Source organism: Tenrec ecaudatus, chromosome 10 (genome assembly GCF_050624435.1).
Source record: "Tenrec ecaudatus isolate mTenEca1 chromosome 10, mTenEca1.hap1, whole genome shotgun sequence".
NCBI classification, from domain to species: Eukaryota; Metazoa; Chordata; class Mammalia; order Afrosoricida; family Tenrecidae; genus Tenrec; species Tenrec ecaudatus.
In genome coordinates, this window is record NC_134539.1 from 133,576,776 (window position 1) to 133,603,513 (window position 26,738).

Genomic DNA, 26,738 nt, shown 5'->3' on the forward strand with positions numbered 1-26,738 from the left:
AAGCTACCTATAAAAGCCCCCAGAAGGCTTTCTCCTCTGGTCCCCTCTCCTCCAGTCCCTTTGCCTCCAAGCTCCCTCCTTCCCTCTACCTCCCCCCCCATACTCCTGCCCTCTCCTCCTCCCACATCCCCACTTGGACCACCAAGAAGGGCTGAGGTGCGCATGCTCCCATGAAATGTGTCTGACTCTCTCCTACCTCTCTTATTCTCTATGACTTTAATCTTTATATAGTATAGCCGTACAAACGCGCCTACAAACCCATTATAGTTGTTGGGGGATGGTCTCCCCTCCCCCCCTCCCCCCACAGCAGCCCAGTGTGTAGGTTGATCATCGGTCAGCTAAAATTTTTGACCCAATAAGAAGAGCAAATGCGATTAAAAGATGGATCTGTGACCATTCTTCATTTCAAATTCGTGATACATCATTCAGGACTATAATAATTCCAAAACTCAAGACGATAGGCCCCCGAAATGGGCATAGAGCACTGCTTGGGTGGGCTTCCTGCTCTAGTGTCACAAGCTGCTGCAGGAGCGGGGGGACCCTTGTAGAACTTCCCTTCAGAGGGCATTGATGAGGTGTCATCTAGAACATACATCTCTTTCAGGGCTCTTCCAGTGGAGCCCCTGCTTTGGCCTGCTTGGGTCTCAGGATCACCCCACTCCCTCTGGCAGGACTGGCTTTCCCGTGTTCTCATTTCCTCGCTCCCTCCCATCATTTGTTAAGTGGCTGTACCCCGGTGCCAAACCTTGTTGGCACCGTGGTTTTGCTCATCAAGAAAATGTAAACAGCCTGCTGGCCTGCCATTAGCTTCTGTTCTCTGGTCACAGCTTGAATTCTGGAGCTGCTCAACCTCCAAACCAAAAATCCAAGGTGACAGAGGACCATAGAAAGGAATACAGTCGGGTTCTGTCGTCCCTGGTCCCTCGGGAGGAAGAGAGACAGAGAGGCCTGGGCCTTTTCCTTGCGAGCCGCCACACCATGGCGGCTCCTTCTGAAACACTGACTCAGTCAATAGCCGCACCAGCCTGGCCCCTGTTACAGGAGACAGGACTGTCCCTGGTTATAAAGAACTTGGCGTGGGATCACAGATGATTTGCAATAAACCGCTAGAAGAGAGAGAGACTACCGGTTTAGCTTGGTTAGTTGCTATTCCTCCTGTGTCATTTGCTGGCTTAGAGCTGAGTGTCTCTTGCATGATGAGATAAAGAGACAGGCTATTGCCACCACCCCCACTTTTTCTTTCCCCTCTAGAAAAAGTCTTTCTCAGCTCTGCGAGCAATTTAAATGCAGTGATCGTACCCATTAGCTTCTCTATCATTGTAATTGTTGTTAATTGTTATAACTGTTTTAGTTATTAGTGGTGTCGTTATTGCTCTAGGTCCTCTGTCTGTTTTATGCTGAATATATTAGTACTTTGCTTTTGAATTACCAGGCTTTATTTAGTGCAGAGTTACGGTTTTTTGTTTTGCGTTTTTGGTTGGTTTTTTTTTTTTGAGAGACATTGAGAAATGCTGGCATTAAGCTTTATTCTTTTGTTTTTCATTCCAAATGGACAGACTGGAAAAAAAATAATTAGATGGAATAATGTCCTCAAAATGAGAATGAGGATGTTTTTGAATTAATTAAATGGTCAGGATGCTTCGCCATTTCTGATCTCAGACGGCTGCCAGAGAAGTATAAACCTCAAGAACCCAGCCCAGCTCACAGAGTCCAGCTTCTCCCACAGACCCTCCCTCCCGCGCTGCTCTGAGCAACCAAGAGCCTCCTCGGTGTCAGCATGCTTACAGGGGGAGCTGCACAGACTTAGAGAGCAGGAGGACTGGCCCAGAAGACATCCAAGGGTCTGCTTGCTCTCTCCGGGTCAAGCTTCAGGAAGACATCCCCCTCCTCCTTATTTCTTCCGCTCTCCCTGGCCTTAAATGACACCCACTCCGTCAGTTCCCTTCTATAGCTCACTAATGCTTCCAGGAAGCCTTCTTTGAGCTGTTAGACCCACCGCTACACACAGCACATCAACTTCTTCACAGACGTCTCGCAATCAGAAGTAAATAAACGTTTGTGTAACTGTTCGTTCCTGGTTGCCTCCCCCACTGCGTCCTTCCCAATGTCTAGTACAGTCCCTGACACCTAGTAGGGACCGTGTACTGTGTCTGCTGACTGCCATGGAACGATAGTAAAGATGAAGCTGAAGAACGAAGCTATGAAGAAGATGAAGGCATCCCTACCTACTCATAACCGTGGGTCACACGTGCGGGACAGGGACTCTAGCGTCCCTTAACAGCAGAATGCCAGCCAAGCCCAGCCTCTTCTCGAGGTCCAGCCCTTCACCGCCCTTATTTAGAGCTGTCACCTTACCTTTCGAGTTCTGACCACTCTTGGTCTAAGACTTGGCTGCACGTCGGGAAACTTGTAGCTTCTGCAGCCTGAAGGCCTTTCCTGGCTTTATTTCTCCTGGACGGCTTCTGGTTTTTCCTAGCAGCTTTCCTCCCTGTGATCTTTTGCATGTGCAGAAGAAGCTGTTTCCCAGCTGGTCCCCCAGATCCCATATCTCCCCACTCTCAACTCACTTTTTATATCTACCCCCAGAAGATGCCTGCAATCATAGGCGCTCACTATGGGCAGCGGTGCCCCACCGTGACCTTCTGCTAGCCCGGATCACTCTGTCCGTCTTCTCACCATTCAGAAATACCAGCTTACACTTAAGACATCTGCTTTTATAAAATTATTTTCAATTCCCCTAGAAATCCACGAGGAAACCATAAATCCACGAAGAATATTGATGTCGATATAGTTTTTATTCTGTAATTTAGTCAGACTCTTGAGAAGATCAATCAAGTTCCCTTGTAACTGAAAATGCAATCATGTGCCCTCCAGGGAAACTACTCTGTCCTTTTTGGGACTGATCTTTTTTTCTGATCTTTCAGACACTGTATTTTTTTTAATTGTGCCCTGTGTTTTTGATAGTTAACATTTTTCTCCCAATGTGTTCTTTTTCCCCCAAAACATATTCTGATGCTGACAGAAGGCATTCCCTGTGGTTGTCTAATGTGCTGCCCTCTGTTGACCACTGCCCATACCAGCCATTCTCGGTGCAAAGGAAACACGCCCTCGTTTCTATGGCGTCTGTGGCATAGAAATGTTCAAGTCTGATCTGAAGTGATTCTGTCTCACTTCTGTTCTTATGCACTTTAAGATTCCCTGCTAAAAGCGCACAGTACTCAGGGATGTTGCTGCCCTTGATTGTTGGCATTGTTTATCAGTGAGGAGTAGAAACAAAAAGGGGCAAAGATGCCCAGGGCCTCCGTGACCAGTAAGCTCCATCCCTACTCAGCACAAATGAAGTGGGAAGTGGAAACGTGTAAAAATAGCACACCCACCCGAAACTCACATGAAGTTTCATTCCATTGCAGGACTCCTGACTCCCATCCTTAGTAACTCCATCTCAGGTAGGGCCTTTGCTTATACCTCTCCAACCCAGCATCCAGAGGAGGCAGGCACGCGCGCGGCCATACCACCCGTGCTCCAGTGGCCCCGCTCTGCTGCCACTCAACCCCCCGGTCCTCTCCCACTTTGTACTCCGGTGTTTAACCTTTCCGGGTAGAAGATCAATACGAATGCTTCATTGTTGCGAATCGATGGCTGTCCCGTGGCATCATTGCCATCTAGTCTTGCTGAGAAGCCCAGTAAATCTCTCCAGCTGCTTCGGAAGCTTGGTTTGTCGTCCGCAGTCGCTTTCATTTTTAATGCAGATCACTTTGGTTTCTGTTCCCCTGGGGGCTTGCAAATAAATCTTGGCAGGCATGTTCGGGGTCTACAAATGAGATGCTGGAAAAGGGCCAGCCCACCCAGAACCTTGTTGTAATGGATGAGACACCCCCTTGGTTCCACTCAAAGACCGGGTCATTCGTGTCCGTATTTATTGGTGATTAGCTCATCTGGTACCTGGGTGGGAAGTCGCCAGGGTGAAGCTCCTGTGTGACAGGGCAGGCCTACATCTGAGGCTGCGATGCAGGAGTGTGCGGGCTCTACAGAGGCCGAAGTCGGAGACTCCGCTGTCCCTTGGACTGCGTAAGGAGGAGAAAGAAGCAGCGGGCAGTCCAGATGCCCCGGACCAAGGAAGTCTGGCTGAAACCTCTTTGAGCCGCTTATTTACAAACCAAGTGAAAAATGCCCTGTCTGATTTTCTTTTATTAATAAATAAATATCTGTATCATGCATATTATTGAATAGCATCTGACTAGGGGTGATCTGTAAATATTTAATGTTAGTTAATGATCTTCTTCTCCCACAGTCCTTTGCTCTCGCTGAGTGTCTGACCATAGCTCATCCGACCCCCCTCAATCTCAGGTTTCTGAGAGGCAATATCAGAACCCTGGTTTCCATTTGCAGCAAAATGTGGCTCCCCAGGAAAGGCAGAGTCTTTTTAATTTTTACCTCCCCTCTCTTTGATCAGGGGACTATGCCAGTTACTACCAAGGGCTCTGGGATTGCCATGGTGACCAGCCGGATGAGCTGTCCTTCCAACGCGGTGACCTCATCCGAATTCTGAGCAAGGTAAGGCTAGAGACTCGCTGTAATCTGACCTGTCCCAAGGCAGACATTTCTGTTGTGTACATTACATAGCTCACTCAAATATAAATTCCCATGAATTTACCATTGTTTTTAGTGGAAAATTTTACTGAAAGTTCAGATTTAGGAACCAGTTTTCAAGTTTAAAAATGGAATAGACACACCAAGCCTAAAAGAAAACCCAAACCCATGGACCCTGAGTCCACTGCGACACATAGTGGCACCACAGGACAGAGCAGGGTTGCCTTGGGTCATGGTTCTCAACCTGTGGGTCATGACCCCTTTGGGATCAAACAACCCTTTCACAGGGGTCGCCCCATTCATCACAGTAGCACGCGTACAGTGATGAAGTAGCAACGAACATAATGTTATGGTTGTGGCTGGGGGGGGGGTCACCACCACATGAGGAACTGTATGAAAGAGTTGCGGCAGGAGGAAGGTGGAGAACCACTGGCCTAGAGGGCTCCCAAGGCCGTAATCTGTATAGAAACACACGGCCACGTTGTTCTCCTGTGGAACAGCCGGTGGGTCTGAACCACCAGCCTTTCGGTTAGCTGCCGATCGCTCAACCACTGCATCACCGGGACTCCTTGGACACAGTCGTCAGACGAGGCAAATAAAACATTTTATCCTTCTCGGAGTCTTTTGGTGCGTAAAGGTCATCTCTGTGTTCGTGATGTATTACCACATGATACTATTTGAGAAAGTTCAGACGAGATGAGCCAGCTCCTTATTTCATTTACAGATAAGCAAGCCTGGAATGTCATTATGGGGGAAGGCATCGGGGTAGTTGGCTCAGTGGGTTTGAGCCGCGGCTGATAAGGCAAATTTAGCGAGTCCAAACCCACATGGGCCAGCTAACTTGATTCTGCTCCTCAGAGTTAATCCCTCGCCCTAGTTAGCCATCTCACAAGGAGTCTTAGAGAGCATAAAGTTCTGGGTAAAGAACAAGAAAAAAACACAAACTCAAGGTTGTGCCCTGGTGGCTCCGTCTCCGATGTGAACATTCAGAAGCCACGCACGCCTGCTCAGAGATCAGTAGAAAGACCACATAAGTGAGAGCTAAGGTTCTGTCCCTGAAAGAAGTTATTAAAAAAGGTCAATCAATACCTACAAACGCATTTTTGGAACCGACCCAGCTTGCTCTTTAATTGCTGAGTCTGTGGATTGTGGGAAAGCGTTCCAGCCAGCAAGACTGAAAGCCCCACCCACCTGCTCTTAACCCATCCGGTGCTGTTCATCCTTATTCTGCAAATGTTGGTGCCTTGATTCACCCTGATTTGAAATCAAGCGTAATTTCCTTAGGGAAATAGGCCGGGTCTTAATCCACGGACCATTCGGTGGTTCCAACGAGCCCCCTTTAAATAAAAGATCCGGCCCGTAGGATGCAAGTAGGAAGCCTGCAGGCCCTGCTGAATGAAATCACAACCTTCTAGTGATTTCTTCCAGATTTCTAGCTCGACGCCACCCCGATGCCATTTCAGAACAGTTCCAATCCACCAAAAATAAATTGGAAGCAAAGAAGGCAGTGGACATTGGCCTGATTGGTATTTCAAATGCCCGAAAGCAAGGTTTGCCGTGTAATAGAATTTGTGTACATTACCACGCTGGCATTACAGGGGTAATCGAGTTATCCACTCAGGTGTGACCAGGCCTCTGTTTGCCCAGAGCCTGCAGGTGAACAAATTAACTATTTACATTGTCTGGAGGTGCCTGCAGCAGGAGGGGGTGCAGAGCAGAGCCAGGCTGTCTGCTGGCCCTCTCTCTCTGTCATGATTATTTTGTTTGTTTTGTATGTCTTTTGCCTTTGTTAATAGCTTCGCACTGGGGCTCCCTCTTCCCCGGTTAGAAGGGGCTGTACTGCGACCTGCCCACGGTACAGAGTCCCCTATGATTACTTTTGACCATTATGTATTTGTAAGAGATCCCAAAGAACCTAAGCGACCCCCCTCATCTGGGGGTTTGCTTGTGCATTTTTAATCCAAACCCCCTTCCCTTCTTCCATAACTAAAAGTGAATGAATCTGAATTAATTCAGTAACAACACCTTGTTGCCCTGGTTCCACTGGCTCCCTCCCCTGCTTCCCCCCACCCCCAGCATTCTTTCCGAATGGTCTGGTCTGTTTTCACCCCTTACATTGCTTCTCCCCAAAGCGATATCTGCTGCCTTGCTTATCCAGGTTGCTAGTTCCTGCCAGCTCACCTGAAATGGCCCTCATCAAGCTTTCAGGCCTGTTCATGTTAGCTTGAGAAACATTTGAGGTTGGATTTACCTTTGTTCTATTCCCTAACTCTAAGCCCTTGGCTAAAGGAATTTCAAAAGGCCATGCAGTGGGTCCCTTTGCCTCTAAGAAGCACAAATGATCCGAAGCAGACAGACAGCAAAGGGAGACGTCACTCCCAGGCCCGGCTGACTAGCTGTTGAGATGCTCAGTCGTTCTGCACCTTGGCATTTTGCCTCCTGGAGAATCTAAATTCTTTGTGTGTCTTCTCTCTCCATAGATTCTGAAGCTGAGAGCTAGAGGGAAGGCTGCAGTCCCTGGATGGGGACGTGGAGTCGGGGAAGCAGAGGCTGGGGGGAGAGGGGATGACAGCTTTATTCTTGGGTGCCTACTGCACCCTATTGTTGCGTCAGAGTTGCCTGAGTAACCTAAGGTTGAATCCTAGTCCTGACTTTGGACAAGAATGATCTCGGAGAGATAACTATTGATCCTTTTTTTTAAATTCTCCAGAGAGGGAGTGGCTGGACAGGAAAGGCGGGCCCCTAGATAACAAAATGCCCATCACCTGCTCCTAAGGAAGCAAACCAGGGCCAATAATGAGCGTTACCTATGTGACCCCGAGCCAAGCAACCTGACCTTGCCATCCCTCCCTTCCCTCAGCTGTGAAAATGGGAATAACTTCTATTAGTAGGAAGGTTGTGATATTTACATTAGCGAATTTGTGCAAAGTGCTTGGCACCTAGAAAATGCTAACCATTGTCTCACTTTCACGGGTAAAATGTGACCACATAACTAACACAAGCGTAACAAGCGTAGCGCTCTTAGGAAAGTGTGCGCAAGGGGGTGGCAGGGCTTGCAGAACAAAAAGCCGCAGAGGTGCACCTGGGGTAAAGACCTGGTATTATCGCCCCTCTCCTCCACGACAAGGAAATCTTGTCGGGCAGAGTTACCCCCTACTAAAACTAGACCCACTGCCATTGTGTCGTTTCTGACCCACAACAACTCTAGATCAGGTTTCTGAGGCTGTAGTTTTATAGGAGCAGACAGCCTCGTCTCTCCTTCAGAGCAGCTGATGGGTTTGAACCAGCAACCTTGCCTTGGTTAGCAACCCGACACATAACCCACCAGACTCCTCTGTCACATACTAGGAGCTCCATAGATGATTGGCAGATTGGGGGGGGGGCAAGGTGGCCTCTATTGACAAGGACTCTTCACGGAGTTGCTCAAAAGCGCAGAAGGCTCTCACCGGGATGCAGACATACAACTAGACACGAGGCCTGCTGGAAATCCGCCATGCCTTCCTGGGCCTGGAAGGTGTCGCCCCGGATGGCGGCGGGATTGATCAAACTCCTGTGCAGGGACAGACCAAGGTCATGTTTCCAACGGAGTGTGGCACCGTCAGCAGGACCCCCCCTGACCTCCCCCAACACAGCCCTTCAGCCGGGGCCCCATGCAGCTTCACGCCCACTTAATGCACTGAGGTCCAAGATGGGCCTCAAACTATATTAAAGGGAGATCGTGATAACGCAGCAGACCGGTGCAGCCAGCCTTCCTTTGGGGCCCAGCGTTTTCTGGTGCAGGGACTCAGCGTTACTTCCTCCCTGGTGCAGGGCCGAGGACACCTCTCAGGCCGCAGCAGGATGTTCCTCGCTCTTCAGCGGCTCCAGATTGTGGCGCGGGGGCGCAGGTCTCCTCATACGTAACCAATGGCTCCTGAGAGCCTGCCGCTCATCACTTACTAAACGCGATACCGGCGACCATCGCAGAAGTCAAGTTTGAATAGAGCAGGCATAGAAGGTGTTTGAAAGGCCTGTTCACTCAGCTGCATTTTAATTTCCTTTTCAATCTTGTCCCAATTAATTTCACAGAATTAATCTCACCGAAGCAAACTCGGCAGCAGTGAGGCTGTGGTTTGAGGGTGGCGGTCGCTCTGCCTGAACATGAAATAGGAGCCAATATAAAAATCCATCTGCTGCGTTTGAAATACACGCCGGCTGCCCCTCGGTCCTGTCTCACACTCCCAACGTCAACAGCGAGGGAAAGTGATTTGGGGGTTAGTGGCCATCAGTACTTGGCAGGGGTCCAACCATAGGTAGACTCCAAAAAGCCATTCAGCCTGGCCACGAGGCATGACGGGGCAGGTGCTGAATCACCCTCTGTGTGATGGCGCCAGACCCTGGCTCCCGTCCTCACATGAGAGGATGTCAAAGCCCTCCATGGACCAGCACCTCGCTGGGCATTTGCTATCAGGGGCGACAGGGAGGTGAGGAGCCACCGTGTGCGTAAAACACGTCACTCCGTCCCAGCTTCCAGAGCCCTGATCCTGTCTTCCTGGCTCTCAGTCTCTCACTGGGGCCCGTCGCCTTCATTCTCCTCTCAATAATCAAAGTACATGTTCCACTCGGCAAGCAAGCTCCGAAACAAACGCCCGTGTGAAAAATAAGCCTCCGGTTCCGGAAATAATTTATGGTTGCAGTATGAGCGGTCCAGGCAATAAGGATGAATTTAAAGAGGAAGGATGGAAGGGAGGAAGGGAGGGAGGGAAACGCCTGCCCTCCCAATTGACTAAAATGGAGAAGAGGTCCCTGCATGAGGTCATTCACTTATGTTAAACTGAGGCGACAGGATACTTTTCTTGGGCTTAGGTTGAATTACCCTTGGGCATCTTGAAGGTCACATGCATGGAAATCATCCTTGGAACAAGGTGGGCAGCCCGCACTTCCAGCATGAGTCGTGCCCCTCCCTCAGGCTTTCGCTCACATGGGGACTAGGCTGGGGTAGGAAGGCACGGCCAAGCACGCTTTGCTTTGGGTTGACGGCCCTGTGGGGGCGCTTGATAGGTAAAGCAGGGCGATCTACAACCAAGGCCAAGTTTAGCAAAGAAGCTGCTGTCCCGTGGCCATGGTCTTCTATGGACAAGAAGGGCCCACTTTGTCACCCAGGGTGACCTTTCGTTTCCAGGACAGGGATCGCTCTCTCACTCACTGAGTGCCATCGAGTCATTTCCAACTCAAGGCGAGTCTATAAGGCAGAGCAGGACTGCCCCTGTGGGGCCCCGAGGCTATAAGTCTTTATGGGAGTAGAAAGCCTCACTTTCCTTCCAAGGAGAGCTTTGTGGTTTCAAACTGCTGACCTTGAGGTCCCCAACCCATTGCATAATGCACTGTGCCACCCTGCTCCTTAACCCTGGGTTGGAACTGCCGAGCCCTGGACGGGTTCCAGGCCCCAAACCCAGCAGCTTCTGGCTCTCCGAACGCAGCAGGCCCGGTCCCCACGCCCCTGGACTGTGTTCCCATCGCACCGCGACTGTGATGGTGGGGTTTTAAAAACCCGGTATTCGCAGGCTACTTCCTCCATGGGGTACTTAAAGAAAGTAGACCTTTCCCTCCCTGGACCTCAACCTCCCCAAAAGAGATGGGTATGTTAGAAAAAGTACCTGAATGTAGCCATGCTTCCTCTTTTAAGTGTGCTTAGTTTGAATGTGACAACCGCCCACATAAAAAACAGATATGGTAATTCCTTCCGTTGCTTTAAATAAAGGAGTGTGTGTGTGTGTGTGTGTGTGTGTGTGTGTGTGTGTGTGTAAAATTCCAGGGCTCTGAGGGAAAGGAGGTGTTTGGTGACATCTAGTGTCCATTTAGGACTTCCTCAGGCAACACACCCTCTGCTTGGCTGCGTGGGGGATGGGCTGGGTGTAGGAGAGGTGATTTGGGGGTAGGGAGTGGGGAGAATACAGGCCTGGGGCACAGGCTGTCCAAACAGGGTGATGAAACTGATCGATGCCTGTCAACACGCTATTACTCACCTCTGACCTAACCAAAGGGGGCTGGTGAGGGGAAACCATCGGCAAGTCCCCCTCCTTATTTATGCCGGTCTGGGGGAGGGGCAGAAGCTGTCCCCGCCACCCCGCTGCATGTGAGCAAGCAGTCCGGCACGGTGCCGGGATGACGAAGATGAGGGTGGTGGTGGTGGTTTCTCTCATTAAGAACCCCTATGGGAGGCGATAGCGTTGGGAGGATGGGAATGGGATTTGGGGTCAACTGGAAGGCAACGGTCATACACCGGTCAAATTCAGTGGAGGCCCATCCCTTTCCCCAAGACAGGAACCAATCGTCTAGAACAAACCCTGGCAGCCTCATTCCTTCCAGGTAATTTTTATAAATGAGGGGACACCCCTCCCAGGAGAGGACAAAAGGGAGAAGGGGTGTGTGTGTGTGTGTGTGTCTGTCTGCCTATGCATGCCTGTAAACCTGCTAACAAGAGGCCCTCCCAACCTCGGTCATTTATTACAAAACCCACTTTCAAAGCGAAGGACAAAACTGCTTTTTCCTTCTTAATCTCCTTCCTCCTAAACTCCTGTCCTGGACAGAACCTTCGGCTCGGTACCCCCACACGGTCCAGTGAGGCGGGAAATCCCTGGGCAGAGAGTGAGCTGCGAGGCCCCGACAGGTTACCCAGAAGCCCATGGGCAAGGGCAGGGCGAGTGAGGGCCCAGCGTCGCCCGATGCTTTCTACACTCCAGGGTGAAAAAACATTCCAGCCATTTATTTTGCAGTGAATTTATAACAAATGCTGTTAAAGCCTTCGTCTTTTGACAGAGGTAATAATAAATTCACTGTTAAAGACGGTAGTTTAATTCCTTATACCTCCAATACTGCGCAGAATAAACCATATTCATCACCGAGGAATTTTTTACTACATAAATCTTTAAAACTAACTGGTGAAGGCTGTTGAGACGGAAATATTGTGAATTTATTAGCTATGCCCATGTCGTATTGGATTCAGAGGTTTCCGTTCAGATATATTATGGGGGAATTTGTGTCTTTAACCGTGGCATTCCCTGCATTTCCCACTGCCAGCATTATAATAAGCAGCTCCTCCGCGTCAACTGCACGTTTATGAGACAGAGATTTAGTAATAAACTCCTCACGAACCTGCCAAAGAGGCTGGGTGACATTTTGGTGCAATCCCCTCTTTAGAAGGAGTCACAAACGCTTTGTTTCTGTGTAATTATGTTCTCAGAAGGAATTCAGCCTTCCCAAACCTCTGGCTGCTTGTATTTCTTGGCAGTGCATGGAGTCGGCTCTACCAACTAGGAAAATATTGAAACACGCGATAACCTCCTTGCAGCAGCCAGGGCAGTAACTGCTATAGAGCTTCTAGGATTAGTTACGGGGTACTTGAGGGACTGGGTTAGAACACGGAGAAGCTGGAATTCGCAGACAGTGCCAGATGGGTGGAATGTAAGGCTAATAATAATAAGGTTTTTTTTTTAAGTGTGCTAATCCTCCAACTAGAAATAATAGACAATGGTTGGAGAACACTCGCTATTTTGAAAAACGTCTATTTTGGCATCTGACACATTCAAGATTCCATTAAACTCTTGGATTTGAACAGACGCCCTCCTCCTCAGCCGTACAAACTTGGAGCAAAAAGCTGTGCCCGCAGATGAGACTGTTCGGAATCTTTCTCATGATTTGCTCGTGAAGGGATATTTAAATGAACCCATTAGTTAGATCAAATTGTAATGCTCTCTCCAGCTTCCTTAAGGAAACATTAATATTGTGGGAATTAAAAAACCTCCTTTGTGTCTCCTTTTAAAGACAGAGAAATGCATGGGGCTTTTTCCTACCCCCCCCCACCTTCCACTCCCCCCCCCCAGTAAAGAGACACCACAGTTTCTCTGTATCTATAGTTGGAAACATTTTTAATGCTGCAAACTTCCAATGAGCATCCTGAACTTTCAGACGTTTTTTTAAATGAAATAGAATGGAAGAAGTTTCTAGCCGTTAAACAAAGGACTGCAGCCCATCAAAATAATTGTTAAAAGACCAAACCCGGCTGGAAAGATAAGCGTAATGCCAGCAATTAATATTCAGCATTTCACATTATAGTCAGGAGGAGGTGTTTTCCTTTGTGATGTGCCTCACGCACTGAGTGTTGGGAGCCAGATTCTGAGCTCCGTCTTCTTTTCCTGCATGAGGATTAAGGAGGGAGTGGGGGGGGGGGATCAACTCAGCAACAACCCTGCTCCATCTGTAAATGAACAAACATCTTGATTTTATAGCGATTTGCTTTGTAAAACTGAGGAATGAAACAAAAATTACTGGCTGCCTAAGTAACACTTTAATTCCGAATTCATTTACGCTGTAGCTATGTGGTTGTCACAAGCCATAATGCAGTATTTAATTAAAATAACACAAGTGCAGCAAGATATGTCCTGGGGTAGCTAGCGATCACCAAATTATAGTCTATGCCATCCGTATTTTATTTATGAAATGGCAGATTCTAAGGTGCAACTAAACTGATAAAAAAGCAGAAACATTTGAAACCTGCTTTTTTGAAGAAAGGGAGCGATACTACATTTTTTTTCCTGCTCCTCTGTCATTTTTTTTTCCTTTTCTTTTCTACAGGAGAGTTGGTGTTGGTTTATTTTCCAGCCCCCTCACCCCGGGATTTGTTTTGATGTTGATAAAGCTCTCTCTTTGCTAACACTTGCTTCTCAACGTTTGACCGCCTAAGTCTTGGGGCTGTGAAATCCCCTGTCTGTTGTCATGGAAAGGCTTGCGAGGTTTCACAGGCGCTCCGGCAAACAGAGGACATCTTAGGCAGGAACTTGGCCGTGGATTCCAGGAGGGGAGGGACAGAAAACCAGACCTTTCCAGACGTGTGGTGTGCGTGTGTTCCCACACGGTCCTCCTTGCACCTTTGTCCCCCTCCGCCTAGAAATACCCGTGATCGTTTACACGCTTGCTTGCTCGACTTCGCGAACGTTCACATGCAGATACACTGCTGCTTCTCATAAACACATAGCATCTATCTTAAGCGCGCCCACCATCTATCTCATCGTTCACATTGGCTGTCCCATCCACCTCCTTGTCTGTAGAATTATGTTCCGCAAGGTCCCGATTCATAGGAAATAAATAATGAAAATGGAAGGGACTAGGAAAGATAATCGAAACATTCAAATTGTTATTTTTCACTCCGCTCTCCACAAACAGAGCATCTGGAAGCCCCTAGGAAAGGTGTAGGCTGGTTCCTAAACAGCGCTGCCTGCGTCTCCACATTACGGCGGGCTCCTTCCCGTTCCTCCTGCTGGTTGACGCTCCGAGATCTTGCCATTTTTAAAAGGCAGATGATGTCGTGTGACACCTTTTCCCTTCTTTTCTGCGTCTTATGTGCCCTGGCTCTCGTGACAAATCCTCGCCATCCCTCACCCCTGATAACATAATCCTGAGCATTATAGGACAGGCAGAAGCACCTTTTTAGAGGAAAGCGCCCTGGCAGTGACAGTGTCAAGATAGCCTGGTCATGGCCATCGCCACAGCACCGCCCATCCGGCAGCAAGGGTCTTCGGGAAGAGAGGGTTTCTCAGACACACTTGTAATTATTTTAGCCCCTTTCACAGGTCACGTAGAAAGTTAATTTCAATCGCTGCTAATTTCCGTCCAACAAGAGTGCAGTACTTTAAGACACCCAAAATAATTGGATTCAAAACAAATTTAGGAAATTGAGTGTGGTAGAAAGCAAATAAAAATATCCTTTTGGTAAGGAGGAGGGTGAACGTAGTAAAAATGGCCTTTTTCCCTCTCTCCCTCCTTTCCCCTTCACAACTTTGCCATTAAAGTCGCACCTACAGCTAGAAGTTTGTCCGTGAAAAATGGTCATTTTGTTTCTCTGCTCAAAGAATGTTATTAAAATGCTAATTTAAAAGAAAAAAGAGTTAAATATCTAGCCGTGGTGCATTCTAATTGCAGCCATAATGAGCTCTCTAAATGTGCGTGCCCCTGACACACACAGAGCATAAACAGCAGTAAACAGATCATTAGTACCCGCGTTCATTTATTCTGGCGACCTTACCATGACCCCACCGAGGGTAGGGTGAAAAGCAGGTGGATCTGGCTGTGACACCCCCTAGAGGGATCCAGGAAATGAAGCTATAAGCGGTTGTCATGGCAACGGCTATGTGTGCAGATGATGTAACACACCGACAGGCTGCAGGGCTCCGCGACTGGGACCCTGCCTTTCCCTCGCCGGAACAATCTGGAGGATTAAATTATTCATTTCTTTAATTCACAAAGCAAAAGGGATCCTCATTTTCTTGGTGATGTGCAACTCTCTCCCATTTGTCTAGGGTCGGGAGTACGGTGACTTCTCCATCCTTTTCTCCGAACCCCCACCCCCCACCCCGATTCCTCCATCCCGACCCCAGACCGCTGCATCCTACAAAAATCAACGGAGCAAAGGCCTGACCACCCCCGCCCTGCCCCCCCTCCCACTGTGGACTTCAAGCGAGAAACTACAGATAAGGTCCCAAGCTGAACTTCGTGGTTGAACTACACTGTCGTGTAGGCCATTCATAGGTGTAGGCTGGGGACTAAATATGTACCTGTCCAGAGTTCCCAAGGCTGGGTTTAGAGCCCCACAAGCTGCGAGCTCACCCGGGGAACGACCGAGCCAATGCTGGGAGCAGAAAGTGTGAAGCAGACAGGCACCAGCCCCAAACAAACACATCACCCCAGCACGGTGCGAGCAAAAAGAGGCAAGACGTTGGACATTAGCTCACCCCCGCCCCCACGCACCCCCGCCCATGTCCAATTGAGAGGACCGAGATTAATAAAAAATAATTCTTCGGAGAATGATTCTACTCTATCCTACCCTGTTTTGCACCAAACAACCTCAATAACCTTACGGCAACAGTAGAATAACTTTTCTTCCTTTTTTTATATATTTTTTTAAGAAAGCAGAAAAGGCGATCTCTGGAAATTATTTTAAAATAAAAAATATCCCGGCCTGCGCCTCCCCCCCAGTGCCCCTCCCCAATGCACTTTAGATGAACCTGTGATATTGTAGCAATGGCCCTTGAAGTGCAGTGGGGAGGTGATTTAGGAGAATATTAAAGGCAATGTGGAGATTCAAGGCGCCTCTCTCAGGGAGATCTGGAGAAATACGCAGCACAGATGGGCCGAGCAGATTAAACATTTCCGTCACATTGTTTCCAAATTGTGTTGTGGTGCCTGAGGCTGGTACTGCGGTCAGAGCAACACAGAGCGGTGCAGAGCTGCGAACTGCACAGTTTATGGAACACAGATTAATACGCCGGTCTCACACGGTATCACAATTCTATCCGCTTTGAGCTGGGGCTGTCTCCATTGTTCCTGAATCCTGCACTTGGCACCTTGTTTTCTCTCCTCTACAAACTGTGTACTTTCCTTGTGACCCATTCTCTCTTCTGTAGATCAAGTTCAAATGGGGTGTTCTCTTTCCTCTTTGCTTTATCCCCCAGGTTCACCAGGTTCCCTCAGAGAGTCACCCCTGTTGATCTGTCCGTCTCTAAGGCGGACACACCCACTCTGTGCTTTGCCCGCATGTCGGCACACAGGCCCTGCACACTCCCAAGGTCTTGACTTGAGCTTCCGTGCACTGTCTGTCCGGGGCCTCAGCTGGACTCGACGTTACCCAGTCTTCAAGGCCTGGCACTCAGATACTAGCTGACCCATTGCTGTCCTCCCGGCTGCTGTCGCGGACCACCCCAGTGCTCCCTTCCCCTGCAGACCCCCATTTCCTTTCCCACATCCAAGCCCCTCAGCCTCCACAGCAAGACATACAAATGGCTCGATGGAGGGGAGGCAAATTTCACGACTCATTTTTATGAGGATGTCTATTTTTTTCCCCCTCAAACTCTTGAGTTTATGGGTGGGGTGGGGAGGAAATGAACTTAGAAGGAGGTATCAAGCAGCCTGCAGAGGCTGCCAAGCCGCCCAAGGTCTCAGCTCCACTCCTTTCCCAGGTTCTCGCACCCACCATCCACCATCCACCCACCCAACCCAACCTTTCCTCTGCACCCCCGCAGGCCCTGTGCGTCACAGCCCACACCTGTTTATCTTTGGCGACCAACTCCTTTCCCCAGCCTGCTCTTCCTCGGCAGCTGAAAGGGTGCCAATTGGGTGACCTTGATTTATTTAATAACTGGGGAAATCCTAAGAAAGCATTTCATTTCCAAAGCTAGATTTTAGGAATCTCGATTTTTAAAACAATAGATGTTTGGGGCTGACCTTGGAATAGTCCAATCTACTCTGCTCAAGAATTCAAGTGTCCTTACTAATCATAATGTATGAGACACAGACACTAATAAGAGACCTAAGCAATCATAAACCGATAATTCTGTGATAGATCGGCCTTTCCCAAACATCTATCAAGCACGTATTGATCTGTTTTGTGCTCGGACTGATTGATTGTTCTCTTGAAGAAGAATTCTCTTGTTTATAAGCACTGATGTAGTAAAGGTTGATACTTGATAAAAAGACAAAAGTATGCTATGTTTGCTGGGCCTCTTGCTTCCTGGAGGCTTATGGGGGCCCATTTGCGTGTGAAAGGAGAACATGTGGATTCGGAACACTCTGAGTGGAACCAGCAGTTTGCTTCAAAAGCCAATGCAGATTTGAATGGAGGTTATGAGAAGACATCCGAACTTCTAAGTGAGAGGTCAAGGTGGGAAAGCCACAGAATGGCAACTAGAGACTCAAGCCTGGGAAAGTTGGCTTGGAAGGAGTGAGGAATTCTTAATTCACTCTCTGTTCCAGGAGGAAACAGTGACAGACAGGCACACTGGGCCCAAGTGCAGAGCCAGGTGGACAGGGGCCTGGCAGCCTGACTAGCGAACTGGCTCATAGCCTGGGGGTCAGCACCAAGCCCTTCAAGAATCTGATGAACAGACTGGCCCTCACCCCTGGGACAGACAGCTTCTGTGCCAAGTCCAGGGCATTCCAAGGTCCCTGAAGGTCCATCCAGACACAGGCCAGGGTCCGCCGACTCCGGTTTAAAGATCTGAGCCCTAGAGGGTGGAGCGTTCCTTTTGTTGGCACAGCCAAGGAGTCACTGAGCCTAGAAATTGAATTCTCATCCCAAGACAGGATGGTCATTCCAGGTCAGGTCTGTGCTACTCCAAGGGAGCCGTGGAAGCGCTTCGACAAATAGGAACCAGCAGGGAAGAGAGAAATTAAAATGTAGCAATCATGGAGTAGGGGTATTTAATCTCTTTTAAGGCTTATGATGGGCGCCTGCTGGTCCCTCTCGCCCCCCATCCCCTGACACCTACTGACAGGGTATGTTTGCAGCACCACACGGGGACCCAGGGCCCTGTGACAGGAGGAGCGCCGAGGAGGTCCGTGACAGTCTCAAAAGCATGAACAGCAATAGGGAAACCACTTGCGGCAGGGCCAAGCTGTGCCCGTGTCTGTGCTGGGGGGCCATACTGCTTCTTGTTCATAGAATGTTGCTGTTCTTTTTACGGCAGGTTTGGTAGGGTTGGGTTGTGGAGGGGCGGGTTGGGGTGGTTCCTTGTTGATGAGATTAGCCTTATAAATCCTTCCATGGCTGCGTGCAGCTCTCCTCCCCCCCTAAACTCAGGTCCACTAGAGGTTCCGTTCCTGCAGACCAATCACTTCTCCGACGCAATGATGGAGTCCAATTAGCTAGACTTGAAGCGCTCCTTCGTGTGGGTGGAGTGGGGGGCTCAAGGAGGTAGGCAAGGTTGGTGTTGAGAGAGGCAGATGCGTAATCAGGCCTGGAACTCTCCACGATGCGAATGAGCCGCCTCTTGTTCTGGTTCCATGCGGAACACTTCCAAAAGGACTTCGAGGCAAGAAGCAGACACTGATGTGAAAGGAGTCGGTGTGTGGTTGCTGATTTTGAGTTGATTTTTTATGTTCTTCTCTCGCGCATCTGTAATCAACAGCTTGTATAACTAATATCTTAGCTTGGCCTCTCCATGCACGCGCGGTGTGGGTAGAATTCCCAAATGCAGTGCGTGGAGAAATCCTGTGCCTTGACACTGTCCCTTGTAGGTTTGCTTCTCAGGCCTGACGCAGGCCCCCTGCAGGTCCCCTGGAAACTTCTCAGCATTTCTCCAGGCTTTCCAAACATCTGGGGTAAAATATATATAGATAGATTTCTAAAATATGTAAAAGAAGTCAGACTTTATGGAAAACAGTGATCCCAGAAATTTTGTCCTGTCTGCCGTTCTAATACGAAGACCCAAGAATCAGCAACTTAATCAAAATGCAGTAAATTAGCACCTCTAGACAAGAGCAGAGTTCATTCAGAGCCGGGGTCTGCCTGGCTGGGCCAGTCCTCTCTCCATTTTAATAGTTTAATAAAAATTAGCATAATTAACGAACATCTGTATGATCCAGAGTGGTGCGATTTGGCACTTGGAAACGAGGGCTTAAACATGACTGCTGTGCGTTTAATGTTGTTTTAATTCTTTTTGGCACTGTGCAGTGAAATAAACGTTTGCTGGTGATAGTTCTCGGCCGGATCTCATTTGCATTTTTCTCCCTTTGATTATGAGCAATTGTGGACTCCCCGGCAATTCATCAAAGTAGAAATTATTTTAAAATACCTCGTGGTGTTCAGACTGGGCTGGAGCAGTGCATGGGGGGGCGGGGCGGTAGCGAGAGAGAAGGCTAGAAATGTCTCCATTCATGCTTTAAACAGCTCAGCCCTGCAGCCCTTGTGGAGTATCCAGCCAAGGGGTGATATCTGGAAAGTCAGATCCGAGGACCCGTAGGTGTCTCGATGAAGCTCCCGGGCTCCCACAGCAGGAGACATATAGGCTCTGCGGCTGTGCCATCCCCCTCGCGCTTCTGCCTGCTATTTTGTCTTGAAGGGCAGAAAGTTGATTCCACTAATCTCAGTTCTCACGCACTGCGGTGAGGCTACTTACTCCATCTGCACTCGGCACGGCCAGGGCTCCATTCAGGCAAGAGCCAGCTGCCCCCAACTGCCCAGGAGCCCCACCTGGGCAGGTGCCCTGCTGAGCTCTAGCTGCGTCCTGTTGGCTCCTCTGTGACTCGGCAGAGAGCACTGCCCAAGGTCTGGGTCCCTAGGCTTGGCCTTAAGGCTCAAGGGGCATGCGGCCGAGTGGGAGTCAGAGTGGGCCCGTGAGCATGCCCTGTCTGGACGTCCCTGGCAGTGGGACAGCAGCATCCGCACTTCCCACGTGTTCCCGCAAGCTGACTTCTGAATAAAAGCTGTCAGATAACGTAGTGCCCACCTTCCACCTGTGGGATCGCAGGAAAGCTGAAGCTAGATATTTAGGAGTTACAGAGGGCAAGGCAGGCAGGGTGTCCATGCTTCCTCCATTGAAAGGCCCGGCAGATGTAGACATACTGGCCTTGTGGTACCCAGAGCGCAGCACTAGGAAATTGTATGGCAGGGACGAGCCTAACAGCCGGACGTCAGGGTTGGAAAAGCAACAACAGCTTAACTTGCATCAAGGGAGCTTAAAAACTTCCCGACCAGCTTAAGCTAAGGAATTCTGGGTAACTCTCTATACGATGGAGGAGCCTGGGTGGGGTGGTGGCGGCGAATCGGGCTGCTAACTGCAAGGTCAGCAGTTCTAAAACACCAACCCACCACTCCCCGGGGAAGACAGGGCTTTCTACTCCTGTACAGAGCGACCGTCTCGGAACCCCACAGGGGCAGCCCTGCCCTGTCCTGGAGGGTCGCTGGGAGTTTCTTCCACTTGGGACAGCGCAGACTGAGCAAGGAGAGGGGTGCGGTGCTGGGAGGGGAGAGGGCCCAGCCAGGGAGCAAGCAGGAAGAAGCCAGAGAAGGGAAGCCGCGGAGGACACGTTTCTCTCCGACTGCTGTTTAAAAGGACAGTTCCTAGCTCCCTGAAGGATCAGCTGGGCAGTCTCGCTTCTTGTGGCATTTGAGGCTCACTTCCTGGTGTTTAGGGAGCCCTTGGGAAAACTGTCTCCAGAAGGAGTTGCTCTCTTCCCGCCACAACCAGTTCAATCACCAAGGGAATACCGTGGGATTCCTGGAAGATTAATGTGCTCCACTGAGAGGACTAATCCCCTCAGCACCCTTCCTTTCCTCTTGTTCTTTTTTTAACAGCTTTGTTGCCACTTAATCCACCTATCACACAATTCAGTCGTTAGTCATACCAGGAAGAGTTGGACAGTCAGTCCCACCATCAATTTTAGGGTGCCCTTCGTTTCGGGCCTTCGTTTCGGGTCTTTATCAGGCCTCACTCTACTCGCTCTACTAGATGACAGGGAACCAAGCCAGCCAAGTGTCAGCCCTCCCAGCGCGCTCCTCTAGTGCCTTACTCGGAGCTGCTGAAGACAGGCAGGGAGCCGGCAGGGACTGACTCCCCATCGCACCCGAAGGCTTGTTTAGGAGTAAGCCCCACAGCTGGGAGGGGGCGGCGGGGAGGGTCCGAAGCAAGAGAGCCTGAGCGTGGGGGCCAGGGGAGGAGGAGCCGAGAGCCAGCTCTGTTCCGAGGGGTCAGAGACAGTTCTTGGCAGTGGCTGGGGCCAGGTCACGCATGGCCCGTGGACCGTGTTTCCAAGTCGACCGTGGGCAGGAGGGATGTCCGGCAGGGCAGCAACATCCTCGACGCGCAGGCTGGACTTGGGCTGGCTGCAGAACAGGGCCTAGAGCGGAACCACAGAGGCCAGAAGCCAGGGTGCTCGCTCAGAGGACCGTGTCCACGGGCGATGACACTGATGTGACCTTGAGGTCTTGGCCCTGGGAATGGTGGCTCATTCTAAGGCTATTGGGGGGGGGCAGATGTGGGTCATGGGCAGCTTACACTCATGAATATCAGAGTGAGGACTTGACTGCCCAGCTCTTGTAAATGTATTGAGATCATGGCATTGGGGTTTTCTTTTGTATGTTTTTCTTCAAATGAATCCAGGATGGATAAATCTATAGAGACAGTAACTACATTAATAGTCTCTTAGGGTTGGGGAAGCTGGGGGAAATGGAGAGCTAATAATACTGAGTACAAGAATAAATAAAATCTTCTAAAGTGGAAGCAAAATCCTTGAATCGTAAGGGGCACGGATGATACGTCAATGAAACTTCAGACGTGTAGCTGGGAGGAGAGCGTCAACAGGACTCGGCAACTGACGGGAAGAGGAAGGACGAGCGTTCCAACGGGCGGGAGTCTGAGCTGGACCCAGGGCGAGGGGTTAAATGAGCGACACGGTCAATGGCGGGGCCATCAGAAATGGACCCCATACTCTTGGCTGGGACCCAACACGAAATGAAAGCTCTGGGTCTGAGTTACTAACGCAAAGGCGGGGCATAACCGCAGAGCAGTCGATGGCTCTCGGAAAATGGCAGCAACAAGGGAGACGAGGTCCGAACGGAACCCTGAAAGCCCGCCCAGTGAGAGGAAGGGTGGCTGCAGACCAGCCCGCAAAGTGAGGAAAAGCCACCCGAGAGGTAGGAGGGGACCAGAGTGTCATCATCTAGAAACTGAAAGGCGCAAACGCCTCAAGAACAGTCAGTGGTGCCCGTCAGACTGAGAGCTCCAGGGAGTTAGAGCCTGAGACGTTGAAGCTGTGTTGAAAAGAAGTGGTAGGAGCCCTCGGGAAGCCCTGGTGGCACAGCGGTGATGCGTTGGGCTTCCGAGCCCCAAGGTCAGCAGTTCAAAACCACCAGCCTCTCCTTGAGAGCAAGATGTGGCTTTCCACTCCTATAAAGGGCCCCTGTCTCGGGAACCTACAGAGGCAGTTCTACCCTGTCCTGTAGGCTCACTGAGTCCAAATCAACTCTATGGCAGCGAGTTTGGGTTTTGGAAGAGAGCGTGGGCAGAACAACTAAGGTGTCATGGTGGCAGCAGAAGGCACTTAGAGTGATTGGAAGAGTGACTAGAAAGAGACGTTGGGGCGACAAGTGTAGCAAGCTCTTCCAGTAACTTTGGCTTTGAAGTTGGCATAGTCTAATAGAATGGGAAGCAGACATGAAGTGGATTTTCCTCCGGGTTCCAAGGTCTCTTTTAAAAGGTGCTGTGTGCTCCGTGAAGGTGTACACACAAATTCCACAATTCCTACCAAACTTGTTCCGTGACGTTGGCGGCTCTCTTCACAGTGCAGGTGTGCTCTCGTTCGTTCCCTGCTGACTGTCCCCCTTGAAAAGAGGGATTGTTTCCCTGCTGTTTTCAAAGCTGGAGGAGGTGGACGCACCTCAGTCTAACAGGAGGAGGATTTCTATAGGAGGCAGAGGGCAGAAGAGAAGCGGAGCCGCTGAAGTCCTTGTTGTGAGGGGCAGACTTCAGGCCGGGAAGGGAGTCCCCCCACCCCGTTAGTAGGAAAGAAGAGTGTGGGTGTCTGTACAAGTTTCCTGCTTTGACTGGAAGCTGATAAATCCAATCCCATCTTGACTGGAAGCTGATAAATCCGATCCCATGGCTTCTCTGTCTCCTGCTGAGAGGAGAGGAGACCCAGATGGAATAGGGGAGATAACAATGTATAAAAAAATAAGCATATCCCTCCTTCGGGCTAGAATCGGGTTTTTTGTGTCACCAGTTCTGTGTGCTTTGGACTCAGCAGCCAGGTGGGCAAAAGACAGAGGGTAGCTCCCATGTGACCCCAAATCTAATGGAACCAGACCCTGTATTCCCATTCTTAAAGGTTAATCCTAAACTTTCCTTCCCTTAAAAGAAACTTCATTTTTCTGGTGCTATGCTTTTGAGAAATTCTTCTGTAGGCCAAGGTCCCCATTCCCAACCCTGTAGGGTCACCCCTTCTTTCAGGGCCTCCCCCTTTCTTGTTCGCTCCTCTCTGGGTCTCCATGTTGACGTGCCTCTCTACCTCCCATCCCTTTCTAGGGAGGCCGTCCTCCATGTCAGGCCCTTTTCACTGTTTTCTCTTCTGTGCTGTCCCTTAGGTCCTCACACCGTCCACGGGCAGGGACGATAGCTTCCCTGCCCTTACCGATGAGGGAGTGAAAGCTAAGAGAACTAAAGGTCACGCAGCTCCTACATGACCGACCCGGGATTAGGTCCCGGCCTGTCTGACTCCGGGGCCATTACTCTCTGCTGTCAGTTCGCAGGGAGCCAGCAGGCAGTGTTCTGACCCATCATAACAGATCTCCTGGGGGCTCCAACAGCACTTTCCATAGAGGAGCTACTTGGTAAATATTATTGATTTGAACTATGATCTGACCACCTCTCTCCGCCACAGCTATCTCTAGTGTGCGGGCATTTTCGGTGTGCCCAGCTTCTCTTGGAAGAGGCCAGGCCACGCTGCTTGGTAAAAGAGATGCTCTTTAAGATCAGCAGCGGCATCGAAAAGTATTCTCTGCGTGAGCCACGCGTGCCGTCCAGACAGGGAGACGGCAAAATGAAAGCAGAGTTTGCTTTCCTCACTAGATGCTTTTTCGGATTTCAGCACCACGTCCCAGTGTTAGCAAGGCAAACCCGTAATGGCAACAGAGGAACTTCAGCAGAGCTCCCGGGCAGGCGGTCGCTGTCAAAGATGAACAGAAGGCTGACCCAATGCCAAGGGCACCAATTCCCTCTTTCCATTTTTCAGGAATATAACATGTACGGCTGGTGGATAGGAGAACTGAACAACCTTGTTGGGATTGTTCCAAAGGAGTATCTCACCACTGCCTTTGAACTGGAAGAAAGCTGAAGCCCAGGTATCAGAACCATTGTCTGTCTGTGAACTGCCGCCCAGTCGTTCATGTAAGCTCTCAGACGGGTGTGCCTCTGCCTCTCGGTGAAACAGGAGAGGTGCCCCGGAACTCACTTTTCTTTACTTCCCCAAGTGAGGCTGATGGTTCACGGTTGGAAGGAAAGGAGCCTGAAACTGGTTTTCCTAATTTGAGAGACCGTGCTGGTTGGGATTAGGTTCAACTACAAATCACAATGACCAAATTCACAGAGAAATGCATGTTTCTCTTCGTAAAAGCCCGGAGGTGAGTGCTCCAAGATGTTCCAGATCGTCTGTCTTGTTCCACGGTGTGTAGCCAGTGTTCCCAGGGTCACCACGTGGCTGGCCCAAGAGGGATGCTTCCGTTGGAGCTGTCATATCTACAAAGAGAGAAGAAAGGCGATGGACACCCCTACCTCCTCCCTCGGGACATTTCACTTCGCGGACCAGAGCTCAGACATGAGGGCACCTCCAGCCACCAAGGGCCCTTGAGTTTAGGCAGCCGTGTGGCCAACTTTAAAAAGAGAGTGAGGGTCAGGTTTACAGACAGCGTGGGAAACGGATGTTCGGGGGTGACAGGGTAACATGGTCAGAGGCTGCCCGAGCTGCCTCATGCTGGCTCACAACCTCAGAGCACCGTTTCCTCACCGGTTGCAGGGTGACTAGCCAAGACAGGAAGCGCGTAGGAGGCCGTGGAGCACATCAAATTAACTTCAGGGCAATAAGGAGCATGACTCAGGCTTTGTGAGCAAGCACCATGCTGGCTGTGCCTGCAACCAGCCAGGGAGCCAGTGCTGCGTGTGGGCGGGGTCACCGTGGGAGCTACTTTGGTGAGCAGAGTTTTGTCTAGAATTAGGAGGGTGATGGCTACGTGAAGGTCAGGATCCCTACGATGTCTCTGGAAGGAGAGAGAAAATGCTCACGCCGGCTGCTGACAGGAAAGAAACACTGCGTGGCCGTGAGGCAGCTGAGGAGGAGATTCCGCACTCTGCCCTTTGTGACCTTCTACCTTTTAAGCCTGGAGCACTGGTGGCATCATGGCTTATGTGTTGGGCTGTTAACCCCAAGGTCAGCAGTTCAAAACCACTAGCCTCGAGAGAAAATGGAGACTTTTTACTCCTGTAAAGAGTTACGGTCTTGGAAACCCATAGGGGCAGTTCTACTCTGTCCTGTAGGGTCACTATGAGTCAGAATCAACTTGATCTTAGTGAGTTGCATGTTTTTGTTGTTAGCTTTAGTATTTTGAGCAATAAAAACATTTCTTTCTTTTTATCCTTTAGGAATATAGTCTTCTCTCTAGTCTGCTTTTATGAAGAATCTGATCAAGAAGCTCTATGCTCCCTGCCCCCACAAAAAGCTCTAAGCCACCCCCACCCCCGCTGCCCTCGCCAATACTGTGGTTTCTTCCCTCCGTCAAACACCCCCCAGCCCTTGCCCTTTGTAGCAGTGATAAGGCAGCAAGCAGTTCACAACTGGGGAGAAGAACATTCCCCAAACCGGCCCTGTCCCAGCTCGTCCTCGTTGCTCAACAGGTCCACAGGGCTGCCCCTGTCTTGTCCTCTGGGGTGCCCCTGCCGAGGAGAGAGGACAGGAACCTTTGGAGATGGATGTTGCTGTTTATTTTGACTGGTTTGAAAAGCAGAAATAAACTTCAGATTGGGTTCATGGCCATGTTTGACAGTGTTGTGTTTCCTTCTGTTGTGGTACCAGCATGTCAGCTGTGGCCATTCTTCCATCTTCCAACTCTCCAGGGAGCGGCTGGCCGCAGAGAAGAGGACTGGTGGTTGTCTTTCAGGGGCAGAAAGCCCAGACCTGCCTGGTTGCTGGTCAACCTCTCGGCCTTCCTTTGGTTGACTAATTACTTGGGGATTATTTTCTTATGCACCGAGTTACTCTGAAACAAGACAGGACAGAAGCTAGTCCTCGGTGTGTTTCTCCTGCGTTCCTTTTGAGGCCTCTTAACAACCAGTCTGTGTCCTGGTGATCTGCTCCGCCTAGAAAATTCTAAGTGGTGGCTTTACTTGGTCACAGTCAGTGGGTTGTGAGTGAAAATAGATTCTTCAGTGCCTAACAAGGCCTGGACCACAGTTTCATCCCAGGAGGAGCCTGAGGAAGTGCTGCAGCGCTTCCCTGGTTTCTCTTTCCACTCACCTGTCCCTACCACCTGTGTTATCAGCGTGTTGAAGAGACAACATCACATGGTAGTTAATAACATAAACCATGGAATCTCAGACAGCCTGGGAATAAATCCAAGCTCCCTGCTTACTAGCTATGTCCCCTGGAGCAACTTACTTGGCCTTTTATGCCTCAGACTTAGAAGAGCATGTTCCCTGGCTCAATATGAGGATGCAGAGTTACTAGCACCTAGTAACTGCTCCATAAAGGTTGCTCTCACTGCCTGACTCTCCACGCAAGACATTTTGAAAGATAGCTGAGTGGCTATAGGAATGGTAGGAGCTCTGGGGGAGCATTGGGCTGCGATCCGCAAG

General features: G+C 50.0%; 1 protein-coding gene across 1 annotated transcript in view; it reads left to right on the forward strand.

Annotated features, from left to right (window-relative positions):
* The window catches only part of SKAP1 (src kinase associated phosphoprotein 1), a 314,501-nt gene extending 290,273 nt beyond the window's left edge, over window positions 1-24,228 (forward strand). The window contains exons 12-13 of the mRNA XM_075559641.1: window positions 4,454-4,554; window positions 24,127-24,228. Coding sequence (XP_075415756.1) covers window positions 4,454-4,554; window positions 24,127-24,228 — 203 coding nt within the window. The remainder of the gene's footprint in view (window positions 1-4,453; window positions 4,555-24,126) is intronic.
* Window positions 24,229-26,738: the final 2,510 nt, after the last annotated feature.